Source organism: Mauremys mutica, chromosome 7, assembly GCF_020497125.1.
Source record: "Mauremys mutica isolate MM-2020 ecotype Southern chromosome 7, ASM2049712v1, whole genome shotgun sequence".
Lineage (NCBI taxonomy): Eukaryota > Metazoa > Chordata > Testudines > Geoemydidae > Mauremys > Mauremys mutica.
Genome location: NC_059078.1, coordinates 28,439,551 through 28,459,559, shown reverse-complemented (window position 1 = coordinate 28,459,559; position 20,009 = coordinate 28,439,551). Strand labels below are relative to the sequence as shown.

Sequence of the window (20,009 nt, the reverse complement as noted above, 5' to 3'; positions counted from 1 at the left end):
TTACTGATGTGCCCATAACTAAAGTAGGAACAGAGATATTTTACTTTTGTTATGGAGTTTATATTGGCACTCCAGCAATCAATTTAAGGGGAAGGTGTAAGCAGTAATTTCACAATAATGCAGCTATGTTTTCAGCTTTTGTTATGCCCGGCGCAGTCTGAAGGAACCTGTAGTACCAGATAAAGGATGAACACCCTACAGATTACATTTAGAAAGGGATGCGATTGTACAAGGAGAAAAACACACATACCCTTCTTCCTCAAAGAGCTGTGCACCATCAGAAGAGGTAAGTCACAAGGCCTATGTGAGAGAGCCATCTACCCAAATAATTCCATCTGCAGAAAGCTGAAGTCTTTCATAAGAGGAGAGGGATTCCAGAGGCTTGGGAATTCAGAGATGGGAGCCAGTATATAAAATCAGAGGTGGCGGCCCACTCATTGCCATGCTGGAGATACTAGCCCCGAGGGAAGCCTGTAGCCTTCTAAAAGACCCTCTCTCCTCAGCACAGTGAAAGCCAACCCAGTGAGTGATGCCTCTCTAGTAAGTCAACATGTTGTAGCTGCCCCTGTGGAAGCCACTTGAGCACTGTTTCTAAGACTTGATTCCGAGATGCGCTGAATGTTTGTAACTCTCACTGATTTCAATGCAGCCCATGAAAAGACCATGAGCAGCCAGCACTTTGAACCCTGAGCACTCACTCTCAGCAAAATGAAAGGGGTGAGGGAGGGAGCTATGTTACACTGCTCAGTAGCAATTTCTGGAGAGAGCAAATAGACCATGATTCTGCTTCTGCTACCAACAAAGTCACTTTAGGAAGATGATTTGCTACATTTAATATTTTTATCTCACGGGAAAATCTGCATGTCAGAAAGCAACATCATCACATGATATACTTCGTGGCTATACCAACTAACCTCTGCATCCTCCTCCTCGTGACCTTGTTTACTATCTATACCATCTACTACCACCTTCTTCCATGCTCCAGGCCACAGCCTCCCCTCCCCAACCAGCCAGTGTCCCTCTTCCTCTTTCCCTTTGCTCTGGGCTCTCTTGCTTCCTCCTGCTCTTCTGAGCCTTTACCTATCTCTCGTCTCCAGCACACAAACTTGGTTCCCCTCACTTGCCCTAACTGCACCCTTCAACCTGCTCCTCACAGGCCCTACTCCTTTTCCTGGAGCAGGACAGGGGGTGATGCAAAGGGGCCAAACTGCTACATTGCTGACTCTACCCCTAAGTTTTCTAACGCCTCTAACTGACCCTCTGTTCCGATATTCTCTGGGGACAGTGGAAAGCAGAATGCCAGTCAACAGTGCTACAGGAACTACCCTGACTGCAAGCTCAGTTTTAAATGAATTTGTTCTTTTCAATTTTGTTTGCTTCCTTCCTGCTTCAAGGGCAAAACTGCAAACCTTTACATAGGTACTGATGATGTTTTGCGTTAAACTTTATGGAGCGCAATGATACAGATTTGCTCATTTAAGGAAAATGACTAGAGCTCTCTTTACATGCACATTTACAGCTGCCCAAAACAAAGCGAGTTCCTATGGATCCATGTCCTCTCACACACACAGCTCAAATGTGGTGCTGCACTTCACTTGTAAAGAGTTCGCTGCAGCTACCTGACATTATCACAACTACATCATTTACAGATGTCTTAGATGATGCACTACCACTGAGTTTCATTTCAGACTATATCAGACCTTCTCAAAGTAAGGCATACAATTAAGGACACTTGGAATACTTTCCCTAATCAGCATGAGTCTAAAGAGCATCCATTTTTTCCAGCATTTCTACTGGCTAAAGTCATTCATTTCTGATGGATGTCTTTTACAGCTTTAATTCTGGTGTTAATACTAATTAAATGTTTAGGAGACTGCATTTCCTTTCAGCTGTAGAGGAATTAACCCTTCTTAAATGGTTACAGCAAAGCACTTTATCCCTGGCTAATTAAACTTTGAAAAGTTTTATATTGTTACAATTTGCACTAAAAGATTTTGGCGCTCATATATACCCATGCGGCTTCATTGCTGTTAATGGGGTTGCATGGGTGTAACTGAGGGGAAAATTTGGCCTTGTGAGTTAAGTTACTGGAAGGTAATCTTAAAGAATAGTGTAAGACCAATGCCATGTCTACCTGATGCACAATATCCATTACTGTTGATACATACTAATGACTGCTGTGAGGAGAAACAACTGTTTAAAATTCCCCACTATACACTGGCTTACTTTAGCGGGAAATCAGCCGACTGATTTGGAATGCACTGGGTAGCTCCCTTATAAATGAGATAATAATAATATGCATTTCCATAGCATAAAAAGAGGAAGCTGCCAGTAAGGTATTTTCCATGAGAGACCTCAGCTTTGAAACCTACTTCCCTCTTCATCTAAAATAGCCAGAATCAGTTGATCTTCATGACTGCAAGGCCCATGTATTTACCAAGGCTTTAGGGGAGGGCGATAGTGAGGGACTGAAGAGTAAGACAAAGGCTGGGATTGTGAGTGAGGGAGATACTGACTGGGTTTTGGTGAGCTGATTATGATTGCATTTTAATGTATGGCAAAGGGACCTAGAGCCCATGATAAGAACTTTACTTTGTATTATTTTTAATAAACCTAAAAAAAAAATTTTTGAAGTTTTTTTATTCAAAGATCTAAACACTTGACAAACCTTAATTAAGCTTCATAATGCCCCTCTGAGGTCCATACTTAAAATGAGCTAACTGAGGTACAGAAATGTCAAGAGATTTTGCTTTCAGATCTCTATTTTAAGCACTGAATTACATTAAACAAGACAGTATATCCATTCCACGGAGCACAGGTCACACAGTAAGCAGTGCCATCTACTGCTGATTATGCATCATCTGAAGAGAGTTCCTTGCAAGTCAAGAGAGTGCTTTCAATAACGCATGTGTTCTGGAGGCCAGATCAGATCCTAACTGTCATAGCTCCATTTACCAGCTGAGCATCTCTCTCTCGTTTGGCCAACTGAATTAATTATATATGTTCAAAAAGGACCTACCAAAAAAAGGGCTGACCTCACCTGAGGCCTTTTGATCTTACTGTGAGTAAATAATAAATAATAATAATGCTCAATTTTCCTTATACAACTAATCCTATTGAGGTTAGTGAGACTACTTACAAAGTTAACCGCACGTGGAACTCTTTGCAGGAACGAGGCCTAAGAGTTGCTTTCACAAAAAGGGAAGTTTTGACCACTAATCTGCTTTTATTCTACAGTTATCTTGCATTTTCAAAATTTTGATTTCCAGTTAAACTATTCATTGAAGTTTTCAATTTTGATCAAAAATTGGAAGACCATTTCAATGACTATACTTTGGAACTACTCATGCCTTAAATATAACCATATGCACAAGTATTTGATAGATCAGCGCTTCGGCCAGGGAAAAATGAGAAAAGCAGGCATCATTAACGAACTGTTATAGCCTCCTTCACTTCAGAGGGAGGAAGGAAAGCCAGGAGAGTTCACCATAACATTAAGGAATGAAAATTCGGGAGTCGCGGTGCCGGGATCCGGACCTCCCTCAGTACCGACGGTCGGGCGACCGGGACCGGGAGTGTCTCCGGGAGTGCGACCGGTACCGCGACGTTGAGCGGTACCGGGACTGCGACCGGTGCCGAGACGGGAAGCGGTACCGCGATGGTGAACGGTGCCGAGATCTGGAACGGCGTGGTGGTGACCGTCTGCAGGACCGGGAGCGGGACCGGGACCGACGTCTATCTCGTCCGTCAGGGGGAGGCGGCCGCATCATAGCCGGCTTGCCCGCTGACTGAACGGCCCGCACCGGCGGTGCTGGGGGCCGGAGGCTCGGTGCCTCTGTGAGCTCGATGAGCTCTCTCGCCGTCGAGAATGTCTCGGGCGTGGACGGGAGCTGCAGCTCAACCGCGGTTGGCACCGGGGAGCAGGGTGGTACCGGACTCAACGGCTCTTGCGGCGCCGGAGTCGACGGTACCGCGCACGGTTTGTGCACCGCCGCAGCCGGTACCGGAGGCGCCGGTGGTGGCTGGGCAAGCGGTCCCGTAGCATGCGGCTTAGAGGCCGTCTGCGCCGTCTTCCGTTTCCTCGCTGGAGAGAGGGAACGGTGCCGGGACGCCAGTGCCGGCTGCGGAGCTCGAGCAGTCTCGGTACCGGAGCGGCTCGGGGCCGCCGGTGCGCTGCGCGCCGATGACGATTTCGGTGCCGCTGGGGTCGGCGCGGGAGGTTGAAGTGTCGCCTCCATAAGGAGCTGCTTTAGGCGAGTGTCCCGCTCCTTTCTAGTTCTCGGCTTAAACGCCGTGCAGATGGGACACTTATCTGGACGATGGGTCTCCCCGAGGCAGCGCAGACAGGAGTCGTGCGGGTCCCCGACAGGCATGTGCCGCTGGCAAGCCGCACAGGGCTTAAACCCCGGTGCCTTGGGCATGAGCCCGCACCGGTTGTGGAAGAAGAGGGGCTAAACCCCCCTAATTCCCTTATTATACTATATCTAACTAAACTTATTCAACTAATCTAACAACTAAACTAACTTAACCAACTATGTACACGTAGGAAATGGAGAAACGCTAGGGCTGTGGAGGTAAAGGAGCACTCCACTGTTCCAACTGGCCGTCACGGGCGGTAAGAAGGAACTGAGGAGCGGACGGGCCGGCTGGGGTATATATTCAGCGCCATGGCGGCACCACTCCAGGGGGCGCCCAGCCGGCCCGCCGGAGTTGCTAGGGTAAAAATGTTCCGAAGAGCCGTGCACACGCAGTGCGCACACCTACATGGAATGCATAGGAGCAATCACTCGAAGAAGAAATAGTATTTTTAAATTCAGGTGAATTGAACCATAATGCACTCTTTATCATGAAAGTTGAACTTACAAATATAGAATTATGTACAAAAAAACTGCATTCAAAAATAAAACTATGTACCATTTTAGAGCTTGCAAGTCCACTCAGTCTTACTTCTATTTCTGCCCATCACTCAAACAAACAAGTTTGTTTACATTTGCAGGCGATAACGCTGCCCGCTTCTTGTTTACTATGTCACCTGAAAGCAAGAACAGGCATTCGCATGGCCCTGTTGTAACCAGCGTCGCAAGATATTTATGTGCCAGATGCGCTAAAGATTCATATGTCCCTTCATGCTTCAACAACCATTCCAGGGGACATGTGTCCATGCTGACGGTGGGTTCTGCTCAATAACAATCCAAAGCAGTGCAGACCAACGCATATTCATTTTTATTATCTGAGTCAGATGCCACCAGCAGAAGGTTGATTTTCTTTTTTCATGGTTCAGGTTCTGTAGTTCTGCATCGGAGTGTTGCTCTTTTAAGACTTCTAAAAGCATGCGCCCTACCTCGTCCCTCTCAGATTTTGGAAGGCACCTCAGATGCTTAAACCTTGGGTCCGGTGCTGTAACTATCTTTAGAAATCTCACATTGGTACCTTCTTTGCATTTTGTTATATCTTCAGTGAAAATGTTCTTAAAACGAAGAACAACATGTGCTAGGTCATCATCTGAGACTGCCGTAACATGAAATATATGGCAGAATGCAGGTAAAACAGAACAGGGGACATACAATTCTCCCCCAAGGCATTCAGTCACAAATTTAATTAATCCATTATTTTTTTAACAAGCATCATCAGCGTGGAAGCATGTCCTCTGGAATGGTGGCTGAAGCATGAAGGGGCATACGAATGTTTAGCATATCTGGCACATAAATACCTTGCAATGCTGGCTACAAAAGTGCCTTGCAAATGTCTGTTCTCACTGTCTGGTGACATTATAAATAAGAAGAGGACAGCATTATCTCCCATAAATGTAAACAAACTTGTTTGTCTTGACGATTGGCTGAACAAGAAGTAGGACTGAGTGGACTTGTAGGCTCTGAAGTTTTACATTGTTTTGTGTTTGAGTGCAGTTATATAACAACAACAAAATCTACATTTGTAAGTTGCACTTTCAGGACAAGGAGATTGTACTACAGTACTTGTATGAGGTGAACTGAAAAATACTATTTCTTCTGTTTATCATTTTTACAGTGCAAATATTTGTAATCAAAATATATACTTTGATTTCAATTACAACACAGTATACAAGATATATAGATTATATATATAAAATTTAATAAATTTCAATTTGTATTCTCTTAACAGTGAGATTAATACTGCGATTAATCGCAATTAATTTTTTTGAGTTAATTGCATGAGTTAACTATGATTAATCGACAGCCCTGTTTAAAATATAAGCCCCTAAATTGCACATGCATGTTATATGCAGGAGTTCAAACTGATAATCAGGTGCTCATATAGGCAGGTGAATGAACAACAGAGGTATTTCCAAGCTCACTTCCCATTTTATGGGGTTACATATTTTCCATGTGAAAACTACCTGTTCATCAACACACACACACACACACACACTTTCAGCATGAGTCTTTGAAAATGTGTTGAATTACGTGAAATGGAGTTAACGCATATTAAAAATAGTATGTTTTACACTTTGTACTGCAGGGTTTTTTGTTTTAAGTTATGTAATTCTTGACCATATACCAATTTCTGTATGTGTAAGACATTTATACTGAATATTAGGAACTGCAGGTTGGGTTTGAATTTAAGTATACAAAAGTATAATGAGCACTGTATGTTGGCTGTAAGCAGTTACCATCATGCAGTGTTCGTATGCTTGTTGCATTTCTTCCATTATTTCTTTATTATCTGGCTATGCTAATATGTAATAAACTTCAAATAAGTCTTATTCTTCTTTGTATTTCTTCATTAAACTGAGCAAAACATAGAAGGGAACTACTAGTTTGCTGACCACCACTACCACGAAGTGGTTTACATGGATAAGATTAAAGTAGAATCCGTGCACTTCCACATACACGAATACTGAGATGGTTCTTAACAGGTGTGACAATTAAAATCAAATATGACTTAAGACTGTGACATGCAACACAGTTCAGGCTGATGTTACTCTCCCGTCACGCAACTGTGTTAAAATATAGCACAATGAGAAACAATCATTGTTAGGTAGACAGGGGAACATAAGCCTTATTAGCTTGAGGAACAATGAATTATTTTTTAATCAGCTAAAATATGTTATTTAAAAAAAAAATTCCTTTAAAATATAATTTTATGGAAGATTATTAAATAAACCAAGACATACCATTCAAATCCATTGTTACACAAATATGTATTAAAAGTAATTGGACTCAAATATGTATTGGGACTTTGAACAAAAGTTAGATCTAGTTAAAACATTTTGTTATGAAACACGAGACCAAGAGAAATGTTTCCATTTTTTTAAAATTACAATTGAAACAATTATTTTAAAACAAATATTTTTCTGTAATATTTGCAACCCAAACATTGCAGCACTGAATGTATGACTAACTATAAAGAAAAACAGAAGTGACATGTGATTTTCATTGTTTATAAGGGAAGTGCAAAACATTAACAAACATAAATAATGAGAACTATGCTAGTTTTCAAAAAGTCTTTCATTTTTAATAGATAACATGCTGTTAGTGATACAGCTAAGGAATTGTACACTTCAATTAAAAGTAATTAATTTAATCATAACTGTCTATATCAACTCCCCTTATCTGGTGTTATACATCAACACACTGACTTATACAAAACTGTTAACCCTTTGCTTACTGATTTTTGAAATAGGATGTGTCTCCTGGGCAGAGCTCTAACAATGTGCCAATCCCAACAAAGATACTTGGAGAATCATCCTATTAAATGCATTCCTGGGCTGATTCTGTACGTATGTGGTAGCTGGACCACAGAAGGCCACCTACTAGTGAGAGGGAGTAAATGGGGGGAAGGAGGAGGAGAGCTGCAATGCAGCATCTCTCATTTGCTTCCAGAAAGGGACAACACGGACACTTAAGGTTCTACTACCAAAACCTATCTACTATTACACAAGTGGATGGGAGGAGACAGGGACAGAATGTGAGGCTGCCTGGAGACTGCAGTCCATGCACTGGGCAAATAATGCTATTAAAGACCACTTCTGACTGTTCCACAATAAACCGGGATAAGTTTTGGCAAGGGCCCTTGCTGTTGAAGGTGGTCATGCAGTATCTAAGACCCTTCCTGAAGATCTGGGATTCTGGTAGACGGTCTTAGATGGGAGGGAAGAGTGTACTAAAGATAGAAGATAATGAGTGCACAAACCCTATTAGAGTAGAAGTGGTGAAATGACTCAGCAGCTGACATCAAAGGGCTATGAGGACTGTGTTGAAATTGTCATGAAAAATATTTGGCTTGCACAGTAGCCAATCTTCCAGGGTGTTAAAGAACTGACCTTTTCACCACCCGACGCCCTCAGCAGAAATAAATGAGAAACATACTATGGATTAATTATTTCTCAAATTCTACTTCTAAGCTGACGTTCAATTATACAGTTGCAAACACATTTACCTGAAACCAGTCAATGACTGGATAACAACACTGAATGGGGAAAATAACCCAGAGTTCTAAAAAAACTGAGAAAAATAATGACCTTCAGTTTAGGTTCACACGGCATATGGTGAGTTTAGCCAGAACTAGAGAGTCAAATTCAGAGATGATATAAATTCTACATCAGCAAATGAGCGCTTGTGGGTATAATTTACACACAAGTGGTGGAGGAGGGGCAGGGTTGGAGGAGGAAAAGCAACGAGCAGTAGCGCTTGAGAGGGTGCAGAACTCTGTTTGTTTTAAAGTCTGCCTAAACAAAAATGTTAATCTCAAGATTACTTACCCCTCCAGATGCACTGATGCCATCTGCTCCTGGCATAGATTCTACAGAGCTGGTGCTTACTATCTGAAGGAAAAGAAAATCACAAAGAACATTTCAGTATCGAGATTGCTCTTAAATTATGTTAATCATTAAAATCAAAACATGGAATAATGCACTTCTAACCCCTCATTTGTTCTGATTATGAATATATGTTAATTGCACGTGTATTCAACTACTCTGGAATATTCAGCTGGCAATAAAGTGGGTGACTTTGCAGATGGCATTGAATTACAAAGGTCTGTTTATACATTCAGAAATGTGCATGCACACAATAAATACCTATGACAGACACCTTCAACAGAAGAGAAGTTTTGGGTTACACATATAAAACAAAAAGGGGCAGATTTTCAATTCCACAGCTACATTGATTCTTATAATACAAACCAAAAAAGCAAAGTAGTTTGTGTAGTCATCAGTGTGATGTTGCACCCCATAAGGCTTTATGGAAATATGCTTATGAATGTATATATGACATAACTGGAATAACTGTGCATATTGCTCTATCCGTGTTATAGAGGAAGAACAATTTATGAGTTTATCCTGTATACGCTTTATACAGGGTAAAACGGATTTATTTGGGGTTTGGACCCCATTGGGAGCTGGGCATCTGAGTGCTGGAGACAAGAACACTTCTTAAGCTGTTTGCAGTTAAGCCTGCAGCTTTTAGGGGACATGGTTCAGACCTGGGTCTATGTCTGCAGTAGACAAGAGTGTCTGGCTCAAACAAGGCAAGGTTCTGGAATCCCAAGCTGGCTGTGAAAATAGGCACAGAGGTAGTCTTGGCACACCAGTTGGCAGCCCCAAGCAGTTTTCTGTGATCCAACCCGTCACAATCAGAACCCTAAGATGGAAGTGTAGCTCCTTGGTACAGATTTCACCCATTTAAGTGTTTTTATAGCTGATTCATGTTAAGACATTCCAAGAATGTAAACATATGTACACAGTTTATTTAATTAAGCTAAAAATATCAAATCAAAACCACCAAGGACATAACTTGTAGGGACACTACATAATACTCCAGTTTGTAGCGAAGGAGATTTAGGTTAGATATTAGATGGAAAAACAAAAAAACAAAAAAAACTAACTAGAGTTAGTTAAACTCTGGAATAGGCTTCCAGGAGAGGCTCTGGAATCTCTATCATGGGAGGCTTAAGAACAGGTTAGACACATACCTGCCAAGGACTGTTTAGGTATACCTATTCCTACTTCAGGGTGGGTGAATGGACCAGAGATAACCTATTGAGGTCCCTTTCCAGCCCCACATTTCTATAAACACAGGCCTGATGCTGAGAGATGAAGAGTACCTGTATCCGTTGTTACCTTAAACTGCAGTAGAAGATGCTCTGCATCTCGAAGGATTAGGCCCTATTTATCGTTAAGTCCCCTACCTATCACACCCATATGCCATCCGCATTACCCACTTTAACACATGTAATATAATGCATAGATCTGGGACCAAATCTATAGGCTCAGAGAAATCCATTAGTTACACTACATCTTCCAACTTTAATTAGAAGCAGTAAGTTTTTATTTTTGTTGTAAAAACAATTTGTGCTGTAGAATTGTTGACTCGGCTACTGGACTAAAATACTAGCACTGAAAGAGCTGCTAAATTTGAAGTCTAGTTGTAACCCTTTATATGCTAACATAATCGAACAACTGCTCAGAACAAACACTGTAAGGCAAACAGGAGCCAAAATTTGTACAAATGTGGTTTAGATCAATGCAAACCCAGAATGATAGATTGGCACTACCCCAGAAAGAGCTGAGAGAGGGATTACACCTATTTAGGACAATGCAATGTATGCTGACCTCTCTGTACCCAACCAGCTGTGCTGTCTTCTGCGGGGAGGGGCAACAGTACTGTCTTTGGAGACAACATACTTATTAGAATCATAGAATGTCAGGGTTGGAAGGGACCTCAGGAGGTCATCTAGTCCAACCCCCTGCTCAAAGCAGGACCAATCCCAAGACAGATTTTTGCCCCAGATCCCTAAATGGCCCCCTCAAGGATTGACCTCACCACCCTGGGTTTAGCAGGCCAATGCTCAAACCACTGAGCTATCCCTCCTCTGCAAGAAGGGAAAGCAGCAAAACTGGGTCTTACAAGAACTCTATCAAATCAGTTAAGGAGCAGCACTGATGAGTCTTAATTAATCCTTGATGGCAAGGAGGATGAAGCCTGTGAACACAAGGGCTCGAGAGAGTATATATATCATGGGGTGGGAGGGATGTGAGCTTTGATGGAGATGTGGAGAATGCCTTCCAGGTGGGGGGAAATCATCTTAGTTGTCCTAAAGCACTTCAACAGCCTCAAGCAAAAATTTGTATATGTAAAACATACACCAGGAAACTGATCACCTCCCATAGGTGCACTCTAGCCTTAAGCTACAGAAGATCTCAAAAGAGCTTTACCAACATTAATACACTAAGGCCTGGTCTACACTAAGGGGGGGGGGGTCGAACTAGGGTACGCAAGTTCAGCTACGCCAATAGCGTAGCTGAACTCGAAGTACCCTAGTTCGACTGACTTACCCGTCCAGACGCGGCGGGGTCGAACTCCGCGGCTCCAAGGTCGACTCCGCCACCGCCGTTCGCGGTGGAGGAGTTCCGGAGTCGACCGGAGCGCGCGGGGAGTTCGAACTATCGCGTCTTGATTAGACGCGATAGTTCGAACTCCGAGAAGTCGAACTCACCGCGTCGACCCAGACGGTGAGTATAGACCTACCCTAAGTCCTAAATCCCCAGGGAGGTAGGTACAGTATCCATGCAGTTTCCAGTACAATGTCATTTGGCAACTGATATTTGCTGGTGACATAGGTTCCCCATCAGTACTTTAACTGCAACTTCTAAGATTCTGTTAAGATGTCTCCATCCCAGCATGCAGTCACATTTTCTCTGGAGAGAAAGCCGCTGTGGAAAAAATGTTCTCTCTCCAGAGAAAAATATTTTTTATCTCCCTTCCTACTGGAAAATGTACATGTACTCCTGCCAATTTGGAATCCCCAGTTATGGCCCTGAAGTTGCTTTTAAAATGTTACTTTCAACATTTGTAAAATGTGTCCTATGAGGATGATCATTTTTCATTCATTTGTCTAAACGACTCCACCAGAGAATCATTATTATAACAGGATCCAGAAGGCACTAAGTAATTGCAGTACGCAGCCAGTGCTGGAATTCAGCTTCTAGACCTCGGGAGGCCCACGTGTACAGAGTTTAGCCTCTCAGCATAAGAGGAACTAAGGCTCTTCCTTAGCTTACTTCCACCATTGTGTTCTGTCCACACATTGTGGGTCAGTAGCCTTTTGTGACTTAATTAGAAAAAGTCATTTTGCTTGGGAACACTTATATTATTTAATAAGGGGACATTTACGTAGCCTTAACTCTGGCAAATGGGGACTGAAAAAACCCCCCATGTATGTCCTCTATCTAAAGGAGTGGTGCTGCAATGGAATCTCAAATGACTCAGAGACTCCTTCAAAACTGATGCTGCTCTGATCCTGGGGTTGATGGGGAGGAGGAAAAACAACTGGCCAATAACCAGGCTCAATCTTCACCCACTCAACAAATCTTTCCTAAGGTGTGAATTAATGACTGTGCCAGCAATGCCCCTCTGCCATGTACATTGGCCAAACCGGACAGTCTCTACACAAAAGAATAAATGGACACAAATCTGACATCAGGAATCATAACATTCAAAAACCAGTGGGAGAACACTTCAACCTCTCTAACCACTCAGTGACAGACTTGAAGGTGGCAATTTTGCAACAAAAAAACTTCAAAAACAGACTCCAAAGAGAGACTGCTGAACTCGAATTAATATGCAAATTAGATACAATTAACGAAGGTTTAAACAGAGACTGGGAATGGTTGGGTCATTACACTACTTGATTCTATTTCCCTATGTTAAGTTCTCCTCACACCTTCTATGGGTCATCTCAATTCTCACTTCAAAGGCTTTTTTCTCCTGCTGACAATAGCTCATCTCAATTGATTGGACTCTTCCAGTTGGTATGCATACTTCCACCATTTCATGTTCTCTGTATGTATAAATATCTCCTGTCTGCGTGTTCCATTCTATGCATCTGAAGAAGTGAGCTGTAGCCCACGAAAGCTCATGCTGAAATAAATTTGTTAGTCTCTAAGGTGCCACAAGTACTCCTGTCCTTTTTGCGGATACAGACTAACACGGCTGCTACTCTGAAACCAATGATTACTCTGTTATTTATACTGTCATGGCCCCACTGTGCTAGGTGCTATGCAAACATACTAAGAGACACAACAAGTGGGTGTTAAAAACAATGACAATACCCAGTTAAGAGAGAGGCTCAGGAACTGTTTTTCAGGGTTGGAGCCCGTTTTTCAGATTATATCAGAAATTGCTGAGTAAGCAATACCTATAAGCCTGGCGGCAGAACTAGGCCAAGGTTACAATAGCACCCTTCCCCAAGCCCATTTACTTACCCCACCATCCTCCCAGAACCACCCAGACCCCTGCCTTTCTGATACAGTGGTCAGGATTTGATAATGGGAAGAGAGAGGAAGTTGGAACAGGCATGCACATTTTCAGAACTGTTTTGAAACAGTGACACCTACAGCTACACTTCCTTACATGCAACATTCTCTCCGGCCTGGTAAGGGCTAGATCCTGCAAAGGTATGCCAACAACCCATAAACTGAGTTTTGCTACGTCCTACTCAGACTTTCTAATTCTTGGTCATAAAAATGTACATTCATCTATTTCGTGGCAGAAAAGAGGCACTTGGAGCTCCTGGAGGTTGATGCCCACACTGTCTTATTTGAATGTGTAAATGCCTTTTTGCATCTGCAGAACACTAGCATACAGATTCTTGTCAGTGAACAATCACAGACTCGGGGTGACCTATTGACCTGATTTTTAAAATTAGTAAAAAGAATATATATATTTTACAATCAAGTCTTTAAACCTCAGTTTAAAATACTAGTACAGTCAGTGGGGAACTCAATGCACTGCCATGCTGGGATCCAACTTCAGCATTGAACTTGGTCTCTCTCTCCTAAAAGTAGAAGGGGCTAGACACTTCACTAGATATACAGGTTGGGAGCACTTGAATCACTCCTCAGAAGCCCTCCAAGCTGGCAACGGAAGAGCACTGACAAGCTCTGGTGGAAGCTGCACTCAGTCCTAGTTCAGTTATTCCTCAGCATCCCTATTGCATAACTGAAATGTTCAGCCTAATGTACATTATAGTAAGTAAAAACCTACACTTTAGTCGTGTCATTGACCGTTGATTATGGGAATTCAGTTAACAAAAGTGTTAGGAGTCATCTATGAATTTACACCAAAGACTGACTCTTGTGCATTGCAGCAGCCACTAATGACTGCCAATTCAGCACAAATACTGGATGCCAAGCTCATAGTGTGGGGAGTCTCAACATATTTCAGATCTTCCCTTGAGCTTGCAAGATCCAGGGCTCATTCTGCCCTGACAGATGAGCAAACAACTTGCTCCAATGTACTGCACTGAACATGGATCACAACAGAAGTCACATCATTTGTAGGAACCGATATAAACGTAAATTATAGCCAGTCAGAATGCAGTCATTCTTGTCATACAAGAGAAAGTGAGGATAAGTAGTCATCTATTTCTCACTCTAATGTGTCCTGATCTGTCTAATATCTCATGATGATGGCAAACTTACATGAGATACCTATGATGTGATAAAATTGCTGCTCTTGGTATTTGTCCAGTTTTCCATATTTACAGTATCAATTTCAGCTCTTTTTAACTGATAGCAATTGATTGCACGTTCGGCTTGACATCAAATCTCAAAGTGGATCATACAGATAATTTGCTCCTCTGAAAATATAGATGAGCAATCTGGTACAGAGGAAATTAACGTGTATATTGCATTCGCATCACAGCGGAGAAATGAATCATTTATTCCCTGTTTGTCTTTTTACGAACTACTAGTGTGTGAACACTTGGCTACCTGGTGTTTACAATCTCAAAGTAAACTGGAGGTTAAGAAGCAAGATATAATTATGAAGAAATCAGTCAGTCCTATTTGGATAGGGAAAGTCTGCTAGTTAATTTGGCCATTAATAAGAGGATGCTCTATCTGAACACTTCTGCGTTGAAAGCAGCCCATGGAACTTAAATATAAGCTTATGGGGTTCAGGTTTTTCCCCTAGTTAATTCTGATTTTAAACAGAGTATTACTAAGTGATGAATAGTTTGGGGCTACTTTGTGTCCCTTGTCTGGCACGTGAAAGAAACTCTGCAAAAAGATCCTATCTGTTCATCAAGGAAGGGAGGGCTCACCCACTCCCACTGCATCATCCACCCACCTCTGGACCTTGTGTAGACCTCTCCCTGCAGTCCAGGGGCCATGCTGGGATGAGATGTATACATAACATCCCTCACTCAGGCTCTGGGGAAGTTACCCCCAGAAGTAATGCTGCATGGAGCTGCATTGCCTCTTCTGCAGAGCGCCCCTCATGGGCATCAGAGCAGCCTAGGAAAGGTGAGTCCCTGAAAAAGGAGGTTCCAACAGATCTGCACTTCAAGGAAATTGGGAGGGATAGACCTAGACTCTCTGCTCTGAGATCTGCCAGTCCTAAGGGCAAGTCACATGACTCCAAGGGTCAGTTCTACTTGGAATACACATGGACATTTCCCTCCCTCAGAGGCCCCTTCTATTGTGTGTGGGTTTTTTGTTGTTTTTTTTAAAGTGACCCTGGCCTTGGTCTTTATTATTATCAATTTCGAGTGACTGCCTGAAACCAAGTACCAGAGGGGCCACTTCCCTTATGGAAAAGTCCTACAGAATTTAAACATGATGAACCCTTATAAAAATTAATATAGACACTGCTCTTAAAATGTGCAGAATTTAATAAAGGTGGCTCTCTACAGGTGTTTTTGAACAATCACATAAAACTCTATTGCTAGGATCTACATATCATTCTCTATTAAATTTTTTAGGATGTTACCATTACAAAACTCTGCAAAAGTTACCTTTTTCTATTCAATTCTATAGGACTATTCTGTAAGAGTTATGCAGCTGGGAAGAAACTCCCAACAAAATGCATCTCTCAAAAAAGATAGTGTGCAAAACCACTCAGTTGCACAAACTTCATTCCAGACAGCCAACCACTCAGAACACTGAAGAATTATACCTCTTATGCCAAATAAGCTACTAGTCTGGAAAACATGACTGACACATCACTGCACTGAATTACCCTGGGTAATTTGATTCCATACCTGCATGGCTGGATAACCATGACTGACATAAATTTGAGACTCAGAAAAATGGGTCTGCACTGCATAACAATGTAATATAAAAATCAAGAATAGGACTATAGTGTTAAAAAAAAAATTAGTTGTATATGAGTCCAGGAAAAAGGTCAGTGGAAAATACTTATGAAAAATAAGGACAGGCAGAATTATCATTCATGCTTACCGAAGAGTCTGGAAGATGCTCATCTTCTTGAGAAAAGGAGCTATTAAAAGCCTTAAATGTTTCACTGTTCTGTTTATGTTTTTCAATTGTTGCTTGAATGACCTGAAAAAAAAAGCCAGGGGAAGACAGAAGTATGGGTCACAAAGTGTGTCCTGGAAAAATTCTGGTTCAGGAAAACTGGCAGAATCTTTGCTCTAGTGGAAAACTGAGAGGCGGATAAACTAACTGTCACAATTCTTTGTTCTTACAAGATTTTTAGTCTTCTATCAGTCTTCCACTTGCAAGGTACGTACTAACTAATCTCAGAAACCAGGGTCTTCTCTTGCGGCTGGTGGAGCTGACCTCTCCTCCTAACTGCACTTAGGGATTGCTGTCCTCATTTTAGAGATGGGGTGACTGTGGCAGAGAGACAAAGTGGATTACACAAAGATAGACAGCAAAGTCAGTGGCAGAGCCACGATTAGAATGCAGGACTTCCTACTCCATACTAAGCCCTCCAGGTCACCCTGCCTTATTTCTTACATACAACTTCCATTTGTTCATAATCCAAATCTGAGAATGTTATCAATGAAATGAGCTGGATACATGGGGATTTCCGTCAGTATAACAATGTTTTTTTATTAACCTGAATCCATTCTCTCTTCTCCTCTTCTGTCCTGTAAAAAGAAAAGACAAGATACATTTGCTCTAAATTTAGTATTTCAGTAAGTCAAAATATTGATATTCTCAGTTTTATTTCCAGAAACAATTTTAACTTTTACACCAGCTTCCTTATAAACATTCATAATGTTGACCTTAAATAATAATTACCAAAATTCATGACATGGTGCTGGAATTCAATCTACCAGCCCATTATAAACTGTTTGTTTAATAATGAATGCAAATCAATGTTGCACTTTAATATGCTTTGATTTAACAGCAGAAAATTACCTGCAGTGTAATTTATCATGTTTGTTATTGATCTCATGGTCTGAAACGAGGTCATTCTAGCATAGTCATGTCCCTATCTCAGAAATAAAGTGTGCCTATTCACAGACTTTGGAAGTCAGAAGAAACATTGTACCTAGCTTGGAGTTCCAAGGATCTCTTTTTTCCTGTTATCGAAAATGTATGAGTCACATTTTGCTTGACAATTTCCTGGACCTGGAAAAAGCAAGTTGATAGTTTATATTTTTCATTATAACTATTCCCAAACACTACATTCAACCATCTAAACATCCAAGCTGGGGTGACTATCAAAAATAATAGAGCAGAAAGCTTAAAATGATGGAGGGATTCTTTTCATTATTATTATTATGTATTATTAGTATTGTGGTAGTGCCTAGAGGAGATGCAGTCATGGAACCAGATCCCACTGTGTGAGGCATTGTACAAACACAGGACAGGATCAGGTCCCATACCACAAAAAGTTTACATTGTAAGTTGGGTGCAGTCAAAATTTCGCCTTTTCCCTGCCCCTTCCCATTCATCTCACAGCAATCTGTGCAGGAGGGGAAGCAGCAGTCAGGGACCTTACTTGCCTACCTATGCTCAAAGTCACACACACTCAGTAAGAGCTTCCAATTTAGGTATGTGTAATGAGCTGCTATATCCTCTCCCAGGTTTGAACGACAGTGTGGTAAACCTGGGTCTGAAGGAGTCGTATCGCGTATTTTACAATGATGTATAATTGAGAGAGATGCCCCTGTTCCCACTTTATACTAGCCACAGTTATTGGCAATTCTGTTGTATGCAATTCTCACACTCAGAACATTTGATCACTTGATGAAGTATGTCAAGAGGTCAGCATAGAAAACATGCAGCACAATATTTCTATTGATGAGGTAACAGAGGAAATATACCTGACTGTTAAATTCCACAGTACATCTGACAGGAGTGTAGGAAACTAGTGCATTAGCTCACAGATGAACCAGTCCATGGACACCAGCATTTATTGGTACATCTCTTGAGGATATTGAACTAATTTTGGTTTCCTGACAACATTTTACCAGCCCTTCGGCCTCGAAGTTTGAGCTCATTTCCAAACCAAACCCCAAGCTGAAGAGTGAAAAAGCTGATTGCTGTGACACCATCAACTTAATCGGAATTGCACTGTTACTGACAGCCTAGCTCCCCAGGGTGACAGAATTAGCTAATGGACTAGCACAGGCAGATAATTCTGTGATGAAGTCTAGCTGCCTTATAGTCAGGAGTATTATCAACTTCCAGCCATGGACTGGCATCAGCCCCAAAGCCAATGCGTCACTGCCCTTTTGGCTATAGAGAAGAACTGCGATTAAGCACAAAAAGTAGATACCAACCTGCAAGCCCGCAATGTCCATCTTTTCTCGAACACTGAACTTCTGGCCTATCAGCCTCAGTTTTGGCACACAGTATAACACCATGCTGTTAAACTGTAGTGGAGAAAAGATATGTACAAGATCAGGGGTGGGCAGCCTGAGCAGGAGCCAGAATTTATCAATGTACATTGCCAAAGAGCCATAGTAAGTCAGCAGCCCCCCCATCAGCTCCCCCCCCCCCTCCCAGTGCATCACACCCACTGGCAGCCCCAGTGATCAGCACCTCCCAATCAGCTGTTTCGTGGTGAGCAGGAGGCTCTGAGGGGGATGGGGGAGGAGTGAGGGCACGGCAGCCTGAGGGGAGGGGGTAGGAAGGAGTGGAGTGGAGGAAGGGCCTGTAGCAGAGCCAGGGGTTGAGCAGTGAGCACACACTCCCCGCCCGGCACACTGGAAAGTTGGCACCTGTAGCTCCAGCCCCGGAGTCGGTGCCTATACAAGGAGCTGCATATTAACTTCTGAAGAGCCTCTGGAGCCACAGGTTGGCCACCCCTGGGCTAGATGATACAGATAGGAAGGGATCCACATTTTGATTGCAAAGCATCATGACTCAGGGTCAGGGCTCTGGTGTCTCATAACAAAATGCCACTATTATAAATAATCTAATGCAGTTCATTTTTACACAACGTGTTTCAGAGAGTTAAACAAATCAAACAGGAAAGAAAAATCTAAGGAGAAGAGAGGGTGGAGGGGCATCTGGGCAGAGCTGGCCACTGCATTTTGGACTGTGATCAGAGAGAGGAAAGGAGAAAATGTTTCATAGCAGTAACATTGAATACATGAGTGTGAATAAATTGCAAAGAAACTCACCAGATACAAGTACCTATCCTGAGCTGTGCCATTCTTAGCTGAGAGTTTCTGGATATGGCCTTCTTTAATGAGTTCATTGGCTGGGTTAACGATATCCTCTTCACCCCCAAGTCGCTCATATACTTCTAACAGCTTGTGCATCTTTTCCTGTAAGTGCAGAACGTAATGTCTACCCAATCAGCAATTTTTGTTAAAGTTACTTCACTTCTGTTACCCAAAATATCATTTTTTGTGAGTACTATCCAAATAAGCCTGGAAACGAATACATTATGTAGGAGGATGAAAGATCTACCTTCAAAAATATATTGCTGTTCCATACCCTTCAACAGTCTCACTTCTTTACTGTGCTCACTTTTGTCTCACTCTTTGCTTGAAATATAACAACTGCATGTTTTGGTCAGTCTATTTGAAATTATCTGGATGGTTTTGACTCTTTCCTATCCAATATTAAACACGTATCAATGAAAGCAAGGATGTTACGTCCAGTATAGTCAGTGAATGAACCAGCATCACACTGTGAGCAGCTGGAGTTCCTACCTTGCTCCAAACAGAGCTCACACACACAGAGTGTAGTTTACACTTAACTCTTTCTTGGAGTTTGGCTTTAATGGTAACCCAACAATAACACAATATAAATCTCA

At 42.1% G+C, this 20,009-nt stretch overlaps 1 protein-coding gene across 4 annotated transcripts in view; it reads right to left on the bottom strand.

The window, feature by feature from the left end:
- The window catches only part of FGD3 (FYVE, RhoGEF and PH domain containing 3), a 184,924-nt gene that overhangs the window by 19,588 nt on the left and 145,327 nt on the right, over positions 1 to 20,009 (bottom strand). For all 4 annotated transcript variants that reach the window (XM_045024952.1, XM_045024951.1, XM_045024953.1 and 1 more), the window contains exons 10-15: positions 19,369 to 19,515; positions 18,523 to 18,615; positions 17,286 to 17,365; positions 16,848 to 16,878; positions 16,223 to 16,324; positions 8,741 to 8,803 (exon numbers count right to left, since the gene is read on the bottom strand). In XM_045024952.1, the coding sequence (XP_044880887.1) occupies positions 8,741 to 8,803; positions 16,223 to 16,324; positions 16,848 to 16,878; positions 17,286 to 17,365; positions 18,523 to 18,615; positions 19,369 to 19,515 (516 nt within the window). The remainder of the gene's footprint in view (positions 1 to 8,740; positions 8,804 to 16,222; positions 16,325 to 16,847; positions 16,879 to 17,285; positions 17,366 to 18,522; positions 18,616 to 19,368; positions 19,516 to 20,009) is intronic.